Here is a 24,044-nt window from a genome sequence, read left to right as displayed (position 1 = left end):
TTTAATATTTTTCACTTCTAAGAATTCACACCAATTCAACGTAATATGGCAACAACACTACTGATACACACTGATTTGTATCATATTTTTGGCCAACGAATATAGGCAATGCATTATGCATCAGTAGCACATCATTTATCGCACCACTAAGAGACGGAAACATATCAATATCTCGTGGCAAATATTGCATGTATCGGGGAATTTATTGCAATCTCAGGGAACACTGGGGAAACATTAGGAAAATGATGGATTTTTCAATGAAACTTTAGCATATGTTAAAAGGCACATGATTACACACTCAGAACCCAAAGCGTTACCAAAAACTACTATGCAAAATAGGTTCCTATGTATAGAGGCCCAAACTATAAGCTATTAGACAAAGATGCTGCAATTATATCTAAGATGAGTTCAAATCATTCAAACCTCATTCAATTCAATACAAGTAACAGAACAAAAAAATACATCCAAAAACCAAAAAGAACCAACAATACTCCTCTGACTTACCATAAAAGCCGTTACGGGGGGCAAATGACCCATAACCACCATGAACGGCCCGTTACGCCCCTACAAAGGCCGTAATAGCCCTGTAATGGTCTGTTACAAGGCAAATACAGGTTTTTCATATATATTTTTTCAACATTACGAGGTAGATACAGGTTTTTTGGGTTTTTTCTTTCAAAACGAGAGAGAGAGAGAGAGAGAGAGAGAGAGAGAGAGAGAGAGAGAGAGAGAGCCGTCACAGCCCGTATTGTAAAGGTACCGTCACAGCCCGTATTGTAAAGGTAACAGTGGTGGCTGTTATGGTCACCATTACCGTTATGGAATACCTTGTCTGACTCATCCAGAAGGAGTTACAAGGCAGCTGGAAGTCATCATCCCTATCCCTATTGAAGTGGGCATAATATTGTTGCTCCACATAACAGCAATGTTGTGCCCAGTGTTCCGAGTATTGGCGATACTATAGAGAATATCGCCAATATTATTGGTATCGCCAGCTCAACAATACCAATACTATTGGTATAAAAAATTCCAGGTGTCGGTGATATTTTGATAATATCGCTAATATATCAATATCACCAAAAAATCCATCTATTAAAAAAAAAAATCCATCCCAATTTTTTTTATGGGTGTTTGGTTGTTTGATGATATGCATGTTTATATGTGTGTATGTGTATGCATGGATGGATGGATGTATATATGTATGTATGCATGGACGGATGGACGGTTAGATGGATGGAAGTATATATCTATGTATGTGTGTGTGAATGTGTGCAAGTGTTTGCATGCATGCAAGGATGGATCATACATGCGTGCATATATGCATGTGTTATTCATTGTATGTATGCATGCATGGATTGTTGGATGGATCATGAATGTGTGTTTGTATGCATGGATGGATGGATGGATGGATCCACCATTTTCCTATGTTTCCCTAAGTCAATGTACATGCTTTTAGGCCCCATTGAAGTAATTTGATTCCTAAATATGCAAATATGCATCTTTTTTGCCATTATTTTATTCTTAAATATACAAATGTGTACTTTAGCATCTCCTGAAGTATCATTAGAAAATTCACGATTTTGCCCATCTTTCTCCAATGTTTCCTAGTCAACATTACATGCTTTTAGGCCCCCATCAAAAGGAAACTTATTGTGTATGCGTCCTTTTTGCAATTATTTGATTCCTAAATATGCAAATATATGATAAATTCCACCATTTCCCCCATGTTTCCCTCAGCCAGTGATACATTTCTGGGTATCGGCATTATCACAGATATCGATGCATGTTTTGTATCCGTAGCCACGATACATATAATGATACTGATACTACGAACATTGGTTGTGCCTAGCTCATAAGCTGATGATTATTCTAGACTGTGTACTCTTTAACATATCTCCAGCACTCATCCTCACCAAATTCCATCAATCTGACCATCTATGGATACTATGTAAACATAATAACTGCAACCATCGGTAGTGATCAACGTGATTAATAAATATGATCTTTAATGCATTGAGTTTTAAAGAAATAATGCAACAATTCAGCACATATAATGCACTAACTTACACTTATGATATACATTTCGTTACAAAAAAAAATATATATAGTTTTTATTATTATTAACTAAAAATACATTTTTTCAAAAAACACAAGAGTGGCCAACCTGTAGATCGGCACACCTTCATCAACATATCTATACATCAACCAATTGTGGTCAATCAGCATTTTTTAAAACAAATTTCTTATCATTTTTAAAATTTTTACATAAATTATTTTAAAAAAATAAAAGAGTGGCCAATCTATAGATCAGCCTACACTCATCAACTTATAATTTTTCCACACGCTATTTGCATTTTAAAAGAGTGAAAACGGAAGAATTTCATATTTCTCAAATTTCCGCCATTTTCCACCTTCAAATTTGAAAATTCTCACCTCAAATCCATGTCAAAAGAAATGAATTTAAACCCGTTTAATCTAAATTTTCTCGCTGAGTGGGTTTCGACCCATTTCCACTCTTGAATTGCAATTTCTCCACCGAAACCGTCTTTTGATACAAAACAACTCCAGTGGAGTAGTTAAAACACACCAACACACACTTTCCACCAAAAAATTGAAACAGAAAGTGGGGTTTTCAATTTTTAATATTATTTTATGAATTTCCCTGAATTATACAGGATTTGCCAATATGTATTGTCAATACATGCGATATTATCGCATTCATTAACAATACCATATATTTCTGTAAAGGGTTTTGTGAGATATATCGCAATATCGATACATATTGTGATATATCATCGCATGTATTGACAATATGGAGCATTTTTACAATGACGATATCGATACATATCGTGATATATTGCACGATACATGCGATATCTACTGTGTTGTGGTGGAACTTTTCAATTCCCCATGTATCTCTTATCTGGTGTGCTGAGATACGAAAGATATTGGCCAATCAGCTGATTCCATCTATACATAGAGCACTGCCCGCTATCTGGAATGTTGAGAGCAATCATAATAATATTTACACTGCAAATATAGTTTTTGCTCTCCTAATTTTTTTCTAGGAAGATGATCCCATGGAAGGCATGATGCAAAGGCATTCTACAATACATGAAATAAGAAGGAAACTCACAGGCACAATCTTCAATGTTGCAAATATATGAGCCACATACTCCGAGTAGTAGAAATCCAACACATGTGGAAGATCTGGACTGTATGGATACAAGATATATATTAAGCAGAATAGAAGCTCTTGTATAAATCGAGAAGAAACAGGAGATGAGAATAAACATGGGCAGCAATCTCAAGTGCATAAACCTTTTAAAGAATTGTATCATTTTATGAAAAATAGCCTACGTTTTTCAAGTTTATATATGAATGGTGAACAATCAAGGTGGCTCATACAGAGAATGTTGTACCAAACACAAAATATCCATTGCAATCACAACCGCAATCATCATAATAAATAAATAAAACCTACCAAGGCAAATTAAAAAACTTATCAAGGCAATGGTATCCATACAGTACCATGACACATACCAAACAGACACAAAGATTGATTAGGTGGTGACTTCTGTGCATGAGCCTTTGGAGATGGATGCATTTTGAACCATATAAAACATAATTTGAGGACCCTGAGGCCAAGTGGAACCTCTATAAGATACTACAGAGATCAAGCTGCTTTAATGAATGTTTTAAGGCATGTTACTTATTCTCCTTTTCTAAGGATAATTTAAGACGCATCCTAAAATGAGTCATTTATACTAAAATTTAACAAAAATATTCTTTAGAAATTTAAGTCATATTTTAGCTCTGTAATAGAAACTTTGGCCTGGTAAAGGTCCATTGCCAATACATTCCACAAAATAAAGGAGAATAATGTAAGCTGTAAATGGGCCTGAGCAGCCCATCCGACTTTTGGGCTTGACCAACAAGAGTCAGCTCAAGCTTGGGCCTAGTGAGCTTGTTGGGCCCTTACGTTTGTGGTTTAATAGGGCCAGGGCCAGGGCCAGAGTCTGGCATCCCATCCTACATTTAGAGTATCTAAACTAAATAAAAATATATATTTATTTTTTTCTGAAGAAACTAATATATATTTCTACCGAGGAAAACCTGTAATCATCCCTTTATAGTTATGTGAACTGGTTCGGGCGTATTGGGTTTAATCAGGCTCCAGCTCAGGTTTGGGCCTATTAAGTCTAAAGCTAAGACGCAGGCCTAAGATAGCAGTCCTGTGATGGTCTCAGGCCGAGGTTCATGCATAGGTCATGTATATCAGGTCAGGGCCCAGGCCTAGCCTAAATCCAGCCTATTTATAGCCTACAATAATGAATGTAAAACAAGAGGTAATGCAACACAAAACAATCAAAATACAACAGCATAGCATATTAGGGAAATGAACTTGGTTTGAAACAAGTAACCTGTGATTTTGTGAAATCCGTAGTAATGGTAAGTCCAGCATTGATTGAAATTTAAGAAAAAAAGAATGCAGATGGAGCACAATTGATGAATCTTTCTCAAACATCTTGAATAACCTCTCTGTGAAACATCCAATAAATTCCCATGCGTAGACAGCATCAGTTATCTGCAAAAAAATAATCAGACATCTTCAGCACAGGAATCTTGTAAAAATCTTAACTTGCATAAAACATAAGTTGACTGTTTGGTCATAGAAAGAAATATATACTGTGGTGGGAGGCATGCCCTGACAGGCTGACACATAATCGTTACCACCAGCTCAGCTTACATGTTGTCTTCTTTCAGAGAAACAAAAGAAGAAGAAAATTTCATTCAATAGCCAATAATGCCATGGGCTTCACACGTCCAAGCCTTATATGCTCTATTTGGGGTGTTTTTACAAAAACACCCTTAATACTATAAAATGTCCAAAACACCTGTAGTATCAACTAAATTATAAAATAAACCAAAATAATCAAACTAACTAAACAAAATAACTAAAACTAGTGTCCAATATGAGTCTAGGATCAAGTTGATCCAGTGATCAAAATGGTCCAATGGTCAAGATGGCCCATCGTGCAAAATCCAAATGTCTGATGCGAAATCCAACGGTCAAATAGATGTATCCAATCGATCCAACAATCCAATACTCTCAAGTAAGCAGTCCACATCCATCTTCCCAGTGTGGAGTCTTTAAAGATGCACGTTCATGCAAGTGGGGTCTTCAATGTGGCTAGGAACTCGAATTGGGCCCATTGGGCTCCATGTAATGATTACCTAGCCATAAAGAAACTGGGGCAGCTCTCCTCCTCTGATAAACTCTAAAAGGTGCTCAGATGTTCTCATCAAACGTGGTTAAAGAAGCTTCTAAATGAAATGGGGTTTGTTGTGACTATTCCAGTATAGTTGTTCTATGACAATCAAGCGGCCACTTGTACTAGAAGCAACCCATTGTTTCATGAGAGAACTAAGCATATTAAGGTCAACTATCATTTCATATGGGAGAAGATCTCAGGTAGTGAAATCTCTACTCTGTATTTCAAATCTCAAGATCAGCTAGCTTGTGTATTTACTAAAGCTCTCAGGAGAAATCATTTTGAACATATCTTTTCCAAGTTGGGCTCCATGTAATGATCACCTAGCCATAAAGAAACTAGGGAAGCTCTTCTCTAATAAACTCTAAAAGGTGCTCGAATGTCCTCATCAAACGTGGTTAAAGAAGCTTCTAAATGAAATGGGATTTGTTGTGACTATTCCAATATAGTTGTTCTATGAAAATCATGCGGCCACTCGTACTACAAGCAACCCGGTTTTTCATGAGAGAACCAAGCATATTAAGGTCAACTATCATTTCATATGGGAGAAGATCTCAGGTAGTGAAATCTCTACTCTGTATTTCAAATCTCAAGATTAGCTAGCTTGTGTATTTACTAAAGCTCTTAGGAGAAATCACTTTGAACATATTTTTCCAAGCTGGGCATCAATGATATATGCTTCAGCTTGAGGGGAGTGTTGAAGTTAAGCAACGTGTGGGCTGTACATTCACACAACCCACCTAGGTGACTGTAATCTGGGTTGTACACTTGTATGGTCCATTTTATCTCTTTTCTCTAGCATTGTAGCCCCTTATCATATTGGAGAATCCTAGGGTGCAAACATCAATTTGTAACAAGTGAGAGGAATTTTAGACATTTTTTTTTTTTGTTTTTGAACTTAAAGTGGATAAAAACAAGAGAGGTAAGGACATCCATCCCTAATCTTTTTTCCCCTCTCTCTCTCTCTCTCTCTCTCTCTCTCTCTTCCATTCTCTCTCTCAACTCTCTCCTCTTCTCTTAGCTTTACATATGTTCATAAACTACAGCAACCATTGAAACTATCCATCAAATCCAGTACTACCATTCTAAGCAAACAATAATATGAAAACCATTGTATTCGTAGTAAAAGAGCATCCCTATTTATTTTACTTCAATAAAAGTGTGCCAAGTGCCCAGAGTGTTGGAGGATACCACAGTGAAGGTAGGTAGAGAGTCATGGTGTAAATTGAGAGCTCTAAGCATATTCTGAAGGTACTTCTGAACTCCAAACAGGTGCTGCTTGATTTGCAAATTTTCATCAATCTGAAATGTTAGAATAAAAAGAATAACTAAATCAGAAAATAAAATTTGAAAATTATCACCACCATACAATTCTAATGAATGCAAATTAAATAATGAAATAAAATGAAATTAGGACAAAAATGTTTAACAATTACACATTCAACATCCCAATTAAAAGCATATATTAGTTTCTTGCCATATATGTGGGCTTTGAGGCAGACACAGACACAACAACATACAAGGGTCACAAGTTCAAGATGATTTAGAGCCATATTCCATTCCCAAGTAAAATTTTTCGAAAAGGATCTTTGTTACAAAAGTTTTGCCACTAAAGGCATCAGACATGAAACCATCCCAAAAGATCCTAATTTTAATGTTTCCTAGTGTTTGAGGTTCATATTGTCCTTCCTCCAGAAGAAAAGCAGACCCCCCAATGCCTGAGGGGGTTTGGGTCCCACATCCACCCCCATGAGAATTCATTATTTGTGAAAGCCTGCAGCAATCCGATCCCCAAGGTGGTTTGGTGCAGGACGGTGCCCAGCGGAAGCAAGAATCGTCATATTGTTGAAACTGTCAACACCCTGATGACAGCTATAGTGTTCCTCGTTCTTTCTGGGCGGAAGTAATGTTACATTCAGTCTACTTGATTAACTGGATGTCAACCAAAGTTCTGAACAGTAAATCTCCCTACTTTGTTCTCACCGGCTTACCTCCTGCATATTCCACATTTCGTGTTTTTGGTTGTATCTGTTATGTTCACCTGGCTTCACGTGAACGTAACAAACTATCTCCAAAATCGGTCAAATGTATGTACTTGGGATTTGGGGAAACTCAGAAGGGTTTTCGATGTTATGATCCTATTTCTCGTCGTGTTCGGGTTTCGCGACATGTTGTTTTTCTTGAACACAGTCTTTCATTCATCTCTTCCTCCTCCGCACACTCCAAACTCTCTTGGTTTAACCACCTTTCCTGAAATTCAGTTTGCCTTGAGTACTCTCCCTCGTCTGTTGCAGGTTTACTTACATCGACCACGTACAGATACACCACCTATTACTCAACCTGAACCTACTATACCTGTTGCGGATCCCGAACCTACCTCGATACGTCGTTCCACTCATGAACATCAAGCGTCTGATCGCTTGATATGCTCTATGTCTGCCATGAATGCTACTCTGGATACTGTTTCTATTCCTACTTCATACCCTCAGGCAGCCACTCACGATTGTTGGAAGAAGGCTATGACACAAGAACTTATGGCATTGAATGATAATCATACTTGGGACATTGTCACTCAAACTGCTGACCAACAGCTAATTGGTAGCAAATGGATTTATTCTGTCAAGCTCAAGTCTGATGGATCATTGGATCGATACAAGGCTCGACTTGTCGCTCAGGGATACAAACAGGAATACGGAATTGATTATGATGAGACTTTCGCTCCTGTGGCCAAGATGAAAACTGTTCGTACTCTTCTGGTTACATCTTCTATTCGCTCATGGTCACTCGCTCAGATGGATGTGAAAATTGCCTTTCTTCATGGAGACCTCCAAGAAATCGTATATTTGAAACCTCCTCCTGGCTCTTTAATTCTTGACAATAAGATATATCGCCTAAAGAAAGCCCTGTACGGCCTCAAACAGGCACCTCGGGCATGGTTCCAACGCTTTCACGATGTTGTTACGGGTGCTCGCTTTACTCAAAGTGGTCATGACCCATCCTTATTTTTACGCACCACTACTCATGGTAGTGGTGCGGCATTGTCATTGTTCTGGTCTATTTTGATGACCTCCTACTAACTGGTAGCGATACTACTGGCATTTCGGCTTTAAAGGAAGTTCTGCAATCATCTTTCAAGATGAAAGACCTCGGCCATCTAACATACTTTCTTGGACTTGAATTTTCATATTCCAAACGTGGGATCTTGGTCAGTCAGCGTAAATATACCAAGGATCTTCTCGCCTTGGCATCATTGACGGATCAGAAGACAGTTCAGACTCCCTTAGAACTTAACATTCACTATGGCCGTGACGATGGTGATCTACTTGCACAGCCTGATTTATACCGCCGTTTGGTTGAGAGTCTGGTTTACTTAACTATGACTTGCCCTGATATTGCCTACGCTGTCCAAATCATCAGTCAGTTTGTTTCTGCTCCTCGGACTCTTCATATGACTGCGGTGTTGCGCATCCTACGGTACCTTCGTGGAACTATAGATAGATCCCTGTTCTTCTCCTCCACGACGACTCTGGACCTTCGTGCTTATTCGAATGCTGATTGGGCCGGATGCGCTCTCACACGAAGATCTACCACTGGCTACTGTGTTTTTCTCGGCACTTCTCTCATCTATTGGAAGTGTAAGAAGCAGGCCATTGTTTCCAAATCGAGTACAGAAGCCGAGTATCGGGCGATGTCCACTGCGTGTAGTGAGCTCGTCTGGTTACGTGGACTTCTTTCAGACTTGGGCATTCCTCTACAGAATCATACCCCACTCCATGTTGATAATCTCAGTGCCATTCAGATTGCCTCTAACCCGGTTTTTCATGAACGGACGAAGCATATTGAAGTTGACTGTCACTTTATCCGTGAGAAATTTCAGTCTAGGCTCATTTCTCTTCCACATGTTGCATCCCATGATCAGATTGCTAACATTCTCACTAAGTCCCTCACTTCTGCACGTCATTCTTTTCTCGTTGGCAAACTATTACTTGTCAATGACCAGCATTAGTTTGAGGGGGGATGTTAGCCAGCTCACATACCTTGTATAACTAGTATACCTTGTATAGTTTGTTTCCATAGGTAGAGGATTCTGAGTTTATTGTTTTCCTTGTATAGATGGTTGTAATCTCTATATATTCAACTCCATTGGGTTGTCTCAAATATACAGAAAAGCTTTTGCTCCTCTCTGCTTCCATGGGTCCCACATCCACCCCCATGAGAATTCATTATTTGTGAAAGCCTGCAGCAATCTGATCCCCAAGGTGGTTTGGTGCAGGACGGTGCCCAGCGGAAGCAAGAATAGTGGAGAGCTGGCCAAGATTGTTCCATATCTGAGTATCCTCTGAGCACATCAACCAAGGGCATACAAGTGAAGGTTCATTATTAGCAGCTCCCAGAGAATGAGGTGGTTCAGTGACTGAGTGATCTGGCCCCTCTCGACTGAGATGTCTTAACCCCCAATGCCTCCAACTTTTGGCAGCATGATTTGCATGATTCATCATTTGCTTTCTTGATGCCACCCTCTAAGAGTGTTTCTACCGGTTTCCTGTTGGAACATGATTAGTCTGTTGTCATAGACTCTCCTTTGAATTAGGATCCTTTGGCGATGCATAATCTGTGCTCAGCAGTCGCTTTAACTAGCCCTCAGGCCTCATCCACATATAGAAGACACCCATGAACATGACAGCATTCAGAAGGACAGAGACTGGAATAGTTGAAAGATAGGAGGCACATCAATTGACATGGTGGCTCAGGAGCAAATCCAACAAATTTCTGGATGTGCCCAATGAAGAGGAAATTAGTGCAAGAGATGGTAGAGCTCGGTAATGAGCTGAGACTGCCATACCAGAGAAATCAAGAGCAGCTGTAAACCTGTTCAAGACACTAGAAAGCAGAGATGCAGGAGTAAATGTGGAAGGCTTAAGCTTTCATGGTAAAGACTTGAGCTCATGATGCTAAACCTTATTAGCAACGAAAATCGCCTAAAACTAAAAGTGTATGGATGGGGTCACCTAAAGGGATCAAGCCTAATAATACATTGCCCGAACCTGACCTGTGTCACCTAAAGGCTAGACATATTCGCTCAACGCAGCCCGCTTATTTGAACACTATAAGACCAAGTAGTTGATTCATGGGCTGGGCTCAGCATGAACCCAAATGCTTGGCTAGTAGCCTTCACATGGTGTTCCTTCACATGGTGTAGGCAAAAGTCCTCAGCTCATCGGCTGGGCCTGAATAAGCCTCAGCCCTTCCCAGCCTGGCCCAATTGTAACCCCGATTAACCTTAACAATTTCTTTCATAATTCTTTTATATCCCCTTGGTTAGATCATCAACTAACCATCCGATCATCAAAGCATTTTGTTTCTTCTAATTGTTACAGCAATGCAAACGGATCCTCCCAGTTTTGTCATACCTGACTGTGTCCATTTGTATCCATCATAAGAACAATTGAGGCAAGACTTTGAAAACCAATTACAGCCAGCCTTGTTGGATCAAAAAGTCTTTGTCACATTATGAAGGTTTATATCATTTGAAAGTTACTGTTTTAGTTAGGATAGAAATCGGAACGTAGGATTTTAGCGAATGAGACTTGGCTAGAAATTTCAGTTAGTACAAAGTCCTTTTTTTTCTTCTTCTTCTTCTTCTTTTCTTTTTTTTTTGGTGGGGGGGTTGAAATGTTGAAGTCATAAATTGTTAGCTGAAAGTCTTCATTTTGGGGAAGAAGTTCATTTTGAAAAGTTTTTTTTTTTAACTGTGTGGCTACATACACGTACTAATGTATGACTTGGTGTAAATTTGGTTTTCAGCTGGTTACATGAAGGTACTAGATTTCCTAACATAGTTGCTTCTATTCACAGCTCCTCTATGAAATAGGGAACAAAATCCCAGTGACTTAAAGAAATAGCACTCGAGTGACCATTTAAAAAAAAAAAATGTGAAATTTGTTAGCTGACTATTTTTTATGCAAATTAAAGATGGGCAGAGTTTCCTATCAGCAAGTAAATCAGGTGAAATTCATGCCTATAACAGTGAATACCATAAAGATATCGTGATGCATAAAAATGGATACCCACAAAAACTTTAAGACGAATCAGTATTTACATCTTTTCAAATAGTACCTGGTGAAACTTTTCGATTTCTTTCAATGATGATATCACATTATAGAGTTTCCTCCCTGCATTTCCAGTCTTTGTGTAGTCTAAGGAGCTAACCTGCCAATTCCATTGACAATAGATTTGCTAAAAAGAATCATAGCAGGAGGTTTTATATACCAGAAAGAGTATAACCTGGTAAGACAAAACATGATCATACTTGAGAAACATTTTTTCCTTCATAAGCACAAGGTTCCAAAAGGGAGGTAATAGGAATTCTAATAATAAATGCTTGATCTAACACAAAGAATGAGTAATATGGAAAGGGAAGTCTAGGGGAAAAGTCCTAGCTTAACATGCAAATACATCTGATTGCTTTAATAATGATCTCCAAAAGAACATGTGTCACAACTCATACCAGTAAAATTATGCTTTTAGCTTAGAAGATTTTGTCAAAGTTGTTAGTCACGCACTACGTAGATCCACATTTGCGAACAAATAACATTAGGCACACTATCTTCATTACATAGCAATTGTAGAGAGTAATTTAATTTCACGCGCACGTATTTCAGCAAACATGAAAAGTGAAAACCAATAATCCTCAAAGTTCCCCCCAGCAAAGGATCACTCAGCCTTCCCACACTACAACACATTTCAAACAAGTAGAACTCTTTTTTTTTGAATTGCAACTCAACTTCTTATGCAAAGGAAAGCAAAACACAACACCCAAAGAGCAAGGAGAGATTATGAGAGACCACCCCATCCAGATGATGCAAAACAGCCCACTCACCCACAGAAAATGCTTACAAAGAAGCCCAGGCCAAGAAAAAGTGAAAGGTAGGGACCTCCTTGCAAGAACTCCCAGTAACAAAGGATATCGAAAAAGGAGATCCCTCTAAAACCTGGGTTTGGCACAACCTAGCCCACAACCATATATTGAATGTTCCTCTTTAGAGATTCAATCAAGGCACTCTTATAGTCAAAGTTTCTGTTATTTCTCTTCCCGTATCCCCTACAGCACAGCATATGAATCATCTTCCAAATGATCACCCCCCAAGTAGGAAACAGCTCTTTATCCAAACTCCAGGATGGAGCCAATTAGGACCAAAGACACCCTGAAGATGTTGAAGAAGTGACACCAAACAGCCCTTGCAACACCGCAATGAAGAAAGAGATTGTTAACCAACTATTCCTCCTCCCTTCACATGATACACATATTGGAGCCCACAAAGTTCCTCTTCCAGAGATTTCTTATTCTTCTTATGAATCGCATAGAAAATTTATTAAGAAAAACAGCAGAGATGCAAAAGCCCACTGCCTTGAATAAGCATACAGCACTACTCAAAAGCCTAAACAAACACCCACAACAGACCCTCCAAACTACAACATTCCATAGGTCCTAACAGTTAAAAGAAGGCTCTCTCTTGATGGGAGTGCAACTTGGGTTGGGCTTGAGCCTAACCTGAATATTGGTCAGGTTGGGTTGTGTTTGGTTGAGGTTGGGTTGGTCCCAAGCTGAAATCCTCAACTTAACACCAAGTTGTGTTGGGCTTGGGTTGAGGTCCCAGGATGAAAATCCTCAAAGTGACGCCAAGTCGGGCTGGGCTTGGGTTGAGATCTCGGAAAACTCGACCTTATACGTACATATGAGTTATCAATAACATAGATATAAATGCAAAATCATGAGCTGCATGGAAAATAGGGTTCATGTTTGGAACCATCCCTACTATAGACTCTACGCTATATAGGGTTCAAGATCAAAACTGCCCATGTACCAAAAATTGTGTTCATGATTGAAATGGAAAATAGAGTTCATGATCATTAGTTACTTACAAGTGTTACTTTGATGGTGTTATTTGATGGTTTGGTGTTTGATTTTATGTGTTAGTTTACTGTTTGTCGGTGTTACCTGACCCAACGCAATCTAAGTTGAACTAATATAAACTGTGGAATGGTTGAATTTTCGATACCTTAGGTTTGGCATGGGTTGGTCCTCTAAGGATACATTGGGCCTCAACCGACTCCTCATGAGGTTGGGTTGAGCTTACATTGACCCTCAATCGATTCAAACCATACTAGTGCGACACCCCCCCCCCCCCCTCATTGCTAACCCATCAGCCTTAGAATTCACCTTTGCATGGACATGAGAGCTCATCTATTAGCACACACATCATAGAACTCATCCATTTACACGAGAGAAGTATGCTCACTTATTAGCACAGAGATCATTAAACTTAGAATTCGCCTTTCTATGAACATGAGAGAAGGATGCTCACCTATTAGCACAGAGGTCATAGAACTCATCCATTAAATATGATACTTCCCAAGCATATCATTTTGATTAAGCCCCTTCAATAGCATTTGCAAAATCCCTTTCAGTGATAAAAGCCAGAAATTCTTTTTAATGGTAATTTAAATATATTAATATCCAACCAAAGAGAAGATACAAAACAAAGGTGAAAACAGGGGAAATGGGGGGCGCATGTTGCCATATCATCCCACAACCCTGCTAATAAGAATCAAGAACGGCCTCCCAAAAGGCACAAAATTCTGTCCCTATTACATCCCCCAAAAGAGGCTGCCCTAAGGCTCAATAGATCATCCAACCTTTCACCAAGGGGAAGATAAAAGCCGCATTTGAAGACTTTGAACGTTTTATTATCACGTTCATTCTACACAAACAATATAATAGCAGACCAGATTAAACACCACAATGTTCCCTTTCTTTTACCCTGGACTCTCTAGTTCCAAGCTTGAATAAGGGTTTTGATAAAACATAGCATCAACCACCTCAGACCACACATCCAAAATAAGTGACCACATTCCAACCACATGTTCACAATGAATGAAGAAGTGATCCTTGGAATTCCCTGTGCTTAAGACATAAGATATAAACATAATGGTCGTCTCCTCCTATGAAGATGATTGATAGTTAATACATTATTGTTAGACACTAGCCAACCAAATGCAACCACTCCGGGGAGCTGAGATATGCCAAATAGTAGCAGATTGGAACTTTTTACACCTCACCACTCCATAAAGAGACCGACAGAAAGACCTACTAGAAAGTTTTCTTGAAGTATCGAACTTCCATTGCCACGCATCTGAATCCTGATACAAGAGGGAAATCAATTGAATAAGCACATCCAACGACATAAAGTCTACCATCTCCTCATCCAAAAGGTTCCAACAGAAGCAAGGGACCAAACAACCAAATCCCTTACGCAACTGCAGCAGTGATCGATGGTCGCCTTCTTATAGATGGAAATGCCATGAAGCCTAGGAGAAGTGAAAGAGAGCAATCTCTCTTCAAACCATGGATCAATCCAAAAAGTGATGTGGCTCCCATTTCCCACTACATAAAAAGTCCACTAGAAAATTCTAGGATGCCGCCCTATAGTTGCACAAAGCATGAAGCGAAGTGGCAACAAATTCAGGTGCAGGAGCGGGGAAGGTGCCTAGTTAGGAGGATCCTGCAACCAAGTGCCACCATGACATTTGACAAACGCCAAACAAACGATACATAGAATAGCTCAACATGAACCAACTGCCCTCATGAAACCTATATAACTTGCTATCATAAGCTCTCTTCCCCGGTTCTGAATCTTCAAAAGCCACTTTGCTAACAAGGCACGGTCCATAATATGTAAATCTATTAAACCCATGCCGCCATCAGCTTGATAACAGGATTTTTCTTGCCATGGCAATCCAACAAACATAGGCCTCAAGCAGCACGAAAGATTTCCACATATATTCTACTTAGGGTTGTCAGTATTCAAAATATTGATATCGCGTTACATATCACATCCTTGGGATACAATTACATATTGGTTATCACACGGGATATATCGTTTGTATCGGGTAATTTATTGCACTTTTTGAGAAACATGGGGAAAATTTAGGGAATTTTTCAATGAAACTTTAGGGATTATTTAAATAAATAAATAAAAGACCTTAATACACACTTTTAAAACATAACATCTCAAAAAAGAAGTGCACATAATAGGTTTCCTTTATATATGGTCCTAAGTTATGCATTGTTTGACTGAACTAACGCAACCATATTCAAATTGAATGCATAAAATTTAGAGTGTATGTGACGATCATTTCATCAAACACTCCTAGATACTTCGAAATTAGTCTCAATTGACAGCTAGTTGAAGGGAAATTTTGAAAAAAAAATAAATTATTGTAATCATTTTTAATTAAAAAATTATTTTTATTTTCCAAAATTTGATAAGGATTTAACAAATAAGTAGATAAGCCACCATACATGCTTGATTTCATGTTTGGAGTGCAACATTGCAAGCGATTTGGGAGAACATGGAGAAATTTTGAATTTTTTTCAATTTTCCTCAAATTGGACTACCTACACTCAAATTTCGAAATTAGAATGTATGTGATGATTATTTCATCAAATAATTTTAAATACTTAGAAATTAGTCTCAATTGAAAGTTAGTTGAAGGAAATTTTCAACAAAAAACATAAAGAACATGAAGAACCAATGGATATCGAAATCAAAGCTCCAACTCCATAATTTTTCATGCAAAACATGAAGAACCTATGGATTTGTAACCATTTGGCACTAATTTAACATAATTTCAATAAAGAAGGGATCGGAAATTGAAAATGCTCACCGGATCGAACATGTGGGATATATTGGCACTGCTTGTGCGTTTCATATCGCATAGGTGAGATACAAGATGTATCGTGGGATATATTGGTTGATATCGTCGATATTTAAAACATTGAGGGCTATCAACAGGTCGGGTTCGGGTCCAGCTCATATAGTACTTGTAAGGATGTACCCGGTCTTGTCGGGTCCAAGTCTACTTGTTAAAGACCCAGATCTGATCGGGTACAAGCACCCATTTGGTCCCTATCATGTCTTTGGATTCAGGCCTCGAGATAGATTTAGGACAAACATGAGCATTTATGTGGTTGGCCCACTCGATGGAAGTATTATATGGCAAACCCATGTGCCACTTTGATAAGTGCATGGCATGTAAATGGGCTCCCTTACATGTGTGTGGCTTAAGAAACCTCACTTTTTTCTAGAATAATCAAATATTATGTATTATATATAATTTAATATTTAAACTAACTGGACCCAACCCAACCTAACTTCAGTAAAATTCTTTTTTTTGTAGTTATTGTCCAACAAATGGCTTTAATTCATTATCAATCAACAAAAAAAGAAGTCAAGCTTTACTCAATCAATACGAAGACAAATCCATGAATCCAACTACTAAACTGCAGCATTATTCACCTCAAGTACAGGAAATTTAGATCAATTTTTTTGAACGGAATTGAAATTATTGCCAAAAAAAAAAAAGGCAAAGGAACAAAAGACAAGGAGATGATGAGAAATCATCTCAGATACAAACAAAGCCGCTCCCAAAGAAGACCTGACCCATAAGATCAGATGTCTACCCCAACAAGAAAACAACTCACAAGAAGACAGGGACCACAACATCACCGTAAATTGAATCTTTCATTCAACAGTGAAACAATGATCATCCACACCATAGGGATAGACCGATAAGGAAGTAGCAAGTTGACTCAAGAATCACATGGAGAGTACCACCCAAGGTGTTCCGTAATGGTAACGGTGTCTGCAACGGCCACCATCGTTACCATTATGATACGGGCTGTAACAGCCGTTACGGCCCCCATATCGGCCGTTACAGTCGTTTTTTATTTTTTGAAAAACGCTATTCCTGGACCGTTACGGCCCGTTTTTCTGTAACGGCCGTTACGGCCGTTTCGACCCCGTAAAGCATAACGGTTATAACCGTTACCGTTACGTAACCGATTTTGAATACCATGGTACCACCAAATCCAATTGATGGGATGACTTGCAAAAAGATATCAAATATATTACTAGAAGTGTGCATTACAGTAGCTTTGCTATTCATAATGAAGCCAACCATAGTTGTCAGACTCCTTATTTATGCATGGAGAGCTTGACACATGGGGACGGACAACAAAGCAAAAAAAAAAAAAAGAAGGCATGATATATACACATGCATGTACAATGTTACGAGTAGTTAAGCAAAAACAATACTTCAAATACAACCAGAGTGAGAGTCTCTCATAAACACCATCGATTCTTTAAATCCAAACTCAACAAATTCTCTCAAAAAATTCTACATTGTTACAGACTTCTGAAGAGGAAGTAATGAACTCCACGGGAATGGAAGACAGAAGTATGGGTTCTTGGTCCTTGCTATAGTCACATGAAATAGACTATAACAGACATACCATGGTAGACTAGTGTATGACATGCTAACGATACACAAAATGTAATATAATGACGCAGGACACATGATTTAATGCTAACGTGCAATGTGGAGATTATGAAAGAGTCCATAAAGTAATTCAATTAACAAAAGCATGCTAACCTACCAAGTAATTAGGAGTAAACAATAGGAAATAAAATCTAATTTAACTAAAATCACATACCCGCATTCTAAGAAATCATATAAATCAATTAAAACTATGACTGATGGAAGGATAGAACTTCCAATATAGCATAGGCACGTTCCACGCTCAAGGGACAAATTTATAAGTTTTATTATTAGGGTTAGGAAGGGAAAAATCTGAAATTTGGAAAAATAAGATTCATGGGAATTGGGGACTTTGGAATTAGGGTCTTTAGAAATTGGGGAAAATATGAAATTAAAGATCTAGGGTTTAGAAAGTTGTAATGGAAGGGAAAAGAAGAAGATGAGAAGAAAAAGAAGAAGAATTTCTTTCGAAGAAGAGGGGAAGGATGTAAGAAGAAGACTACCTTTCAAAGAAGATGAAGAGGATGTACCTTGAGGAATCCACCACCAAACAAGTTTCTACCCTTCCACAATTTAATTGGAAGGGATGGTTTTTTTGAAAAAAACCCTAGAAAACAATAAGGAAAATTTCTTCACACAAGAGAGCTTCTCTTCTTTTCTTTTTTTTCTTAAATCTCCAGTAGGGTTGGAACTCCACCCCCCTGTGCTTTTATAATAAAAAATTCAGAATTAAAATCCTGCATAATTACAACTATGCCACTCACTTAAGTAAAGTGGCCCATCATCCAAAATAAGAAAATCAAAACATATACTATCAATCTCAACCATCAAATAATTCCTAAAAATAACAAAAACCATAAAGAAAGCAAGATCAGAGTCTAATGGGCCCGGATCTAGAAGATTTGTTGGTCCGATGGCTTGATCGACAACATCCAACGGTCGGATCGACACGAAATAGAAATCCTATGACTAAAATGATCTCCTCAGCAACCCGTATGCATCATCCCAAGGTGGGGTCTTCCTGATGCACGTCCAATGCATGTGGGGTTTTCAAAATGGCCTAGCGGACCCCAGCTGGAACTCGTCTCCCATCTAGAAAGAAAGCAGCACTTATGTGGGTGGTCGTCTCCGTCTCTGGTACATCCGAGTAGGTCTTCTGATGTCCCCATCATATAACCATTGAATGAATTTTATGTAGCAACTAGAAATTTACAACATATGTGGTGACGTAGAAGGAAAGTGGGACAGCTAACCTCTTCAGACAATTTCCAAAACCAATCCTTCAAGCTTCCATCCTCGATTTTCCATGACAATGCCTGCAGTAACATAAGAATCAAATATTAGCAGTTGAACAAATTAAAAGTATAGTTATTGTTGTTGGTTCTAATCTGACTCCACTGGTGGAGAAATTGTAATGAGAACTTTGCAATCTTGTAATCATAGAGGAATACATTATCAAGTGCTCCAAGTAGGCGAAGAACACAGGTTACTTTTGAGACCATTTTGAACAGGCAGATCAAGCTCAACAAAGGGATTATGCTAATATAGTTCTATCATCAAGGCTTTAATCACCATCAGACAGGAGCATGCATACGCAATTTCAGATTATTTAACTCTTGTCGTGTGCTGGAAAATGAAAACTTAAATATTATGCTTTTTGAAGTAAATAGCACTGGCAACAAACAAAACGTGTCGGAACTCTGAACCATGGTTTTAAATATCCATCAACAACAAAATGTCAACCAATGTGTCTCAGGATTTTGGGGAATAGATATGATATTTGCCAAGGAATCAGGCTGCAGTCACCAAACTGCACAAATTGTAGCTACTGAATCAGGTGCATTGGCACACAAGTTGCATTGAAAGTTGAAAATGAAATTGTGGTCCATGACTCAACCTAAGATCGAAATTCGAAACCAGTACAACTCACCCAGACTCATTCTGACTTGGTCTGGTTTCAGAGTGTAACTTGCCCAATGACTCATTTCATCATCCACTTTACTATAAACCATTGTATTCAATGACTCATTCGTAACTTGCACAACAGTTGACGCGATCTGGTTTGTAACTTGCCCAATAATCCAAATTACAAATGACCCATCATGTTCAAACTCATTTTGATTCAATCTGATTTTGGAGTGCAACTTTCCCAATGGCTGATTTTCCCCTTCCAATCGAACTTCCCTCAATGACAGTCAGATCTGACACTATGTACATTATCCAGATAGCTAAACCCCCTAATTTCTTGTTCTAGATTGTGATGTCCAGTTTGTGGGTCATTTGCTATTTGGAACACTACTTTTAGGGGCTGTTTGATTTTTAAATTTCCTAGTAAAAACCTGTAAATAAGTAATTATGACTAACTTCACCTGTTTGAAATCAGCAAGGAATTACATCTCGAAAATCAGGCCACAAAAACCATGTTATTACCAATTTAAACTTGTGGGCCCCATCATGATGTATGTGACTTATCCACACCATCCAACCTTTTTAACAGTACATTTTAGGATATGAATCCAAAAATGAGGCAAATCCCAAGGTTGAGTGAGCCACACATTAAGCAACAATGATTGCAAAGACGTCAACCGTTGAAAGCTATTTTCTCCTCAGGCCCTACATTGATGTTTATTTGTCATCCGACCTGTTCATAAGGTCACAGAGTCATGGATAAAGGGAAAAAAAAATAACAGCTCGATCCAAAACTTCTAGGGCCCTCAAAAAATTTTCAATGGTAGGAGCTCAATTCCCATTGTTTCCTATGGTGTGGTCCACTTGAGATTTAGATGTGCCTCATTTTTCAGATCATGCCTTAAAATGAGCTGGCTAAAGGGATGAACGGTGTGGATAAGACACGCATATCATGGTGGACCCCACAAATGTAACGCTTTTTTTTTCTTCAGGTGACGTGAGAGTGCTACAAATGAAGGTGGCTGTCAACATCACCTTGAAACTGTAGCTGGAAATTCAAAGGTAAATAATTATCACCCATTTACCTTGAATTACCACTGCAATTAGAAAATCAAACAGCCCCTTAGTGACCCAAAATTATGTTCTTACCTTGTAACTAAAATTAGAATCAGAATGTAGAAACTTGTATATCAATTTATGTTATAGTATGCATGTATAATATAATACTATGCTTCTCATTTTTTATGGATGCATCTGTTGAATGTCTTATATGATAATATTCACAATTTCATGTATCATCTGCAATAGCAATTTGTTGATATAGTTATATTGCACATACTCAGAAGTTTGTATCACAGCAACCTGGATGACCCTAGCCCAAGCATTGTACTAGATGTAGTAGTGTACTGTGTACCCATTCCCATACCATCTACCAAGTGAGCCACATTCTAAATAACACTTTCTAGTACATAGTAGGCCATTTGAAGATTATATGTCACGCATTGGAACATGCTCAGCATAGTAAGGGAAGTGCATATGCTAAAACAGGATCAAAGTTGGAAAGGTGCAGGAAAGCTTTCAAGAAAAGAGCACAGGTGGCAGACTGCAGGACTAAAGGCACAACGAACTCTTTTTTTTGGCCTCAAATAAAAATAATTATCAAGTTATGGAACAACAAGCAATAATCACCCGAGAACCAGAGAAGTATTCTGATAATTCTTGCATACAGTCTGAAGCATGGCGCCTACTCTCTTGCCACAGAGTTTCTTTGCCTTCCAAAAGCTCTATATAGAGTTGCTTCAGCTCAAACTCAAGCTGTAACATCCATCCATGCGATCAAAAAGAAGAAAAAAAAGGGCATTAATTCTGGTGAAAAGAAATGAGTTCCTGATTACTTTTGTTGAAAGATAAAATTGTATGGAAGAGAGTCATCACTTGGGAAGTCTTCAATAGTAACAATAACAAGGTTTCTTCCTCAATTTGATGAGAAGTTCCCACAGAAGTAACTATGTCCCTTAGTCTTTTGTCAATGCTCTGCATGTTGACAAAATATAGCATTAACAACACAACAAGGCATAACAACTTGAGGAGAAATTTTAAAATAACGATATAAAAGAAGGACAAGGAGCTAGAGGAAAATTAAGCAATTTGTGTAATCAAACGTGCCGGCACATGCTAAATAAAATTCGATGCCAATGACATTGAATGAGATTTCTTGAGCAGGAGCTATCCTAGTTCTGGTCTCCTTGACCATGCCTCCAACAAAAACGCAAAAGGAGGAGAATGGTCCAAAAGCTGGCTTACAGATCTGTGGAGCAAAAGCCAGCGCAGAGAAACATTGCAACTTCTAACCAAGGAAAGAAGACTCTGAGAATTGCTCAAGACATAATCTCGGGTTATGATACCATCTGAGAAAACCGAACCTAGTTCGAGCAAGAGATCCTTAACCTGCATAAGAGAAGTGTTGAATCCCATCAGAAAGACATAAGCAGATGCATTCACAGCGGATAGAGGAACACGCTGGTAAAATAAGAATATGGTATCATTCAAAAGTGCTTATGAGCTATAACGGTTCCACAAAGCTGCCACCTATGGAAGGCATGATAAACACATAATCCCCAAGGGCTGTTTGGCATTGATTTTTTAAGCGATGCTGGGCAAATTTATGATTCCCAAAATCACTTCTAGCCATATTTTATGGAAACGAATTAGAGACATTTCCAAGATCATGTCTGCAAAACGGGCAGACCTTATTCAAAGAAGGACAGAACACACCAGGTCCAATATGCACAACATGTGTCAGAGATCCAAACAATTCATCAGGTAGGGCGCACTTTAAACATGCCATGTACCAAAAATCAAGGCAACACACTCATCAAGTGAGCCACATTGAATATGGACTGGTGGACTTTTTTTGACCACCTATTATTCTTCTACACGCTTATCTGCCAGATCTCCAGACCAACATTATTTTTGGTCCATAGCATGTTCACTGCGTCCCCTGCCTGACGAACGGCCCAGATCTTTAACACGTATATGTCATCTGCCCAATTTCTAAGATGAGTTACATCGTGATAAAAATATCCCCTTGTGATATCTTAATTGGAAACTGTTCCTCTCCTATTCGATCAGCCAAAACCCCTAGAAAATGGGGAGCTATTTGATACTCTGGTAGCATATAGCTTGAAATGCAAGCACCCTAAAACGGTACATGTTACACACATTAACTCAAAAGTAAACCAACCAAATTGTCACCAGCACATTGGTTGAGCCAGTAGCCTGGTAGAGACAGTGTAGTGTGTGCACGTTATCGAGGGTTCGATCCCTGGTTTGCTTACTTTGTAAACATTACTAGTACCAGGAAAAAGAGGGGGAGGGTGCTAAATTATGGAACACACTTTAGCCAAGTAGCATTCCAAAAATCAGATTGGTTAATCAAACCTAGACCATTGACTGATGCTGTCTTCTTGGTGTCAATATTTCAGATAGCAGCCAATCCGAAGGAATGGCAGCAGATGAATCATTCCAATCATCTGAAGACAACTGCCTGTGGAACCCATCACGTGATTAGAGCTCTAGAGCCTTGCAGGGCCGCACATGAGAGTTGACCCAGTTTACTTTAAATACAGGGTAACTGGTAGTGGGGACGTGTATGTAGAAACAAGGGATATTTTTCTTATTAAGCTCACAAAACATGTTTATTGAGAATATTTTTTATTTATTGAGAATAAATTTTGCCATTGCTAGAAGCAACACCAAACGGGCACTAAATGTCTTGGAGGTGCAATGAACCATACAACAAAATCAAATTTCATTGGGATGTTTCTAGATAAACCATATAAGGCCATCTCTTCTGTGAAGGCCTCCTAAAAATCAAACAAGGATTCATGAAAACAAAGCAACCAGACTCTTACCTAGTCAAGTAATCTAATCTAAAGAGTCATATAATCAGCAATGCCCAGGGATTCAAAGGCAGCTGCAAATGAGCAACATTTTCAAGGACACTAAAATAGAAATTGACAAAGAAATAAGAAAATTTAAACAATTACATGAAACGTATTGAAAAAAACAAGGGTTAAATGGGCTGAAAAAAGGAAGCCTCAGAATCATTCATAGTTTTTGGAGCATTAAGAGATGCAATATTATGTTTAAGCATCATCATCGTCACCATCTAAGCCTTATCCCAAATGGGGTCGACTACACTAATTCTATTCCAACATTCCACTCTATCAAGGACCTAGCATCAAATCCATAAAAAATGCTCATAGGACATAAAAAAAAATAAAATAAAATAAAAAAACTGAGAGAGAGAGAGAGAGAGAGAGAGAGAGAGAGAGAGAGAGAGAGGAAAAAAGAGAAAAAGAAGAAGAAGAAAAGAAGAAAAATTTAGCCATTATAATTTTTTAAGGGATAACGGAAATTTTTATTAAATGAAGACAAGAAGGGAAAAGAATACATCAGAAAACCCAAATGAATTAC

General features: G+C 38.4%; 1 protein-coding gene across 15 annotated transcripts in view; it reads right to left on the bottom strand.

Annotated features, from left to right (window-relative positions):
- LOC131246600 (uncharacterized) overlaps positions 1 to 24,044 on the bottom strand; it is a 94,934-nt gene that overhangs the window by 54,614 nt on the left and 16,276 nt on the right. For 12 of the 15 annotated variants that reach the window (XM_058246889.1, XM_058246887.1, XM_058246885.1 and 9 more), the window contains 8 exons: positions 21,870 to 22,013; positions 21,501 to 21,599; positions 21,255 to 21,380; positions 18,911 to 18,973; positions 11,394 to 11,486; positions 6,468 to 6,578; positions 4,425 to 4,588; positions 3,137 to 3,215 (listed from right to left, as the gene is read on the bottom strand). In XM_058246889.1, the coding sequence (XP_058102872.1) occupies positions 3,137 to 3,215; positions 4,425 to 4,588; positions 6,468 to 6,578; positions 11,394 to 11,486; positions 18,911 to 18,973; positions 21,255 to 21,380; positions 21,501 to 21,599; positions 21,870 to 22,013 (879 nt within the window). The remainder of the gene's footprint in view (positions 1 to 3,136; positions 3,216 to 4,424; positions 4,589 to 6,467; positions 6,579 to 11,393; positions 11,487 to 18,910; positions 18,974 to 21,254; positions 21,381 to 21,500; positions 21,600 to 21,869; positions 22,014 to 24,044) is intronic. The other 3 variants (XM_058246883.1, XM_058246882.1, XM_058246888.1) reach the window with 3 other exon arrangements.

The sequence above is a fragment of the Magnolia sinica genome, chromosome 5, assembly GCF_029962835.1.
Source record: "Magnolia sinica isolate HGM2019 chromosome 5, MsV1, whole genome shotgun sequence".
NCBI classification, from domain to species: domain Eukaryota; kingdom Viridiplantae; phylum Streptophyta; class Magnoliopsida; order Magnoliales; family Magnoliaceae; genus Magnolia; species Magnolia sinica.
The sequence above is the reverse complement of the archived record's forward strand: the minus strand, read 5'-3'. Positions and strand labels throughout refer to the sequence as shown.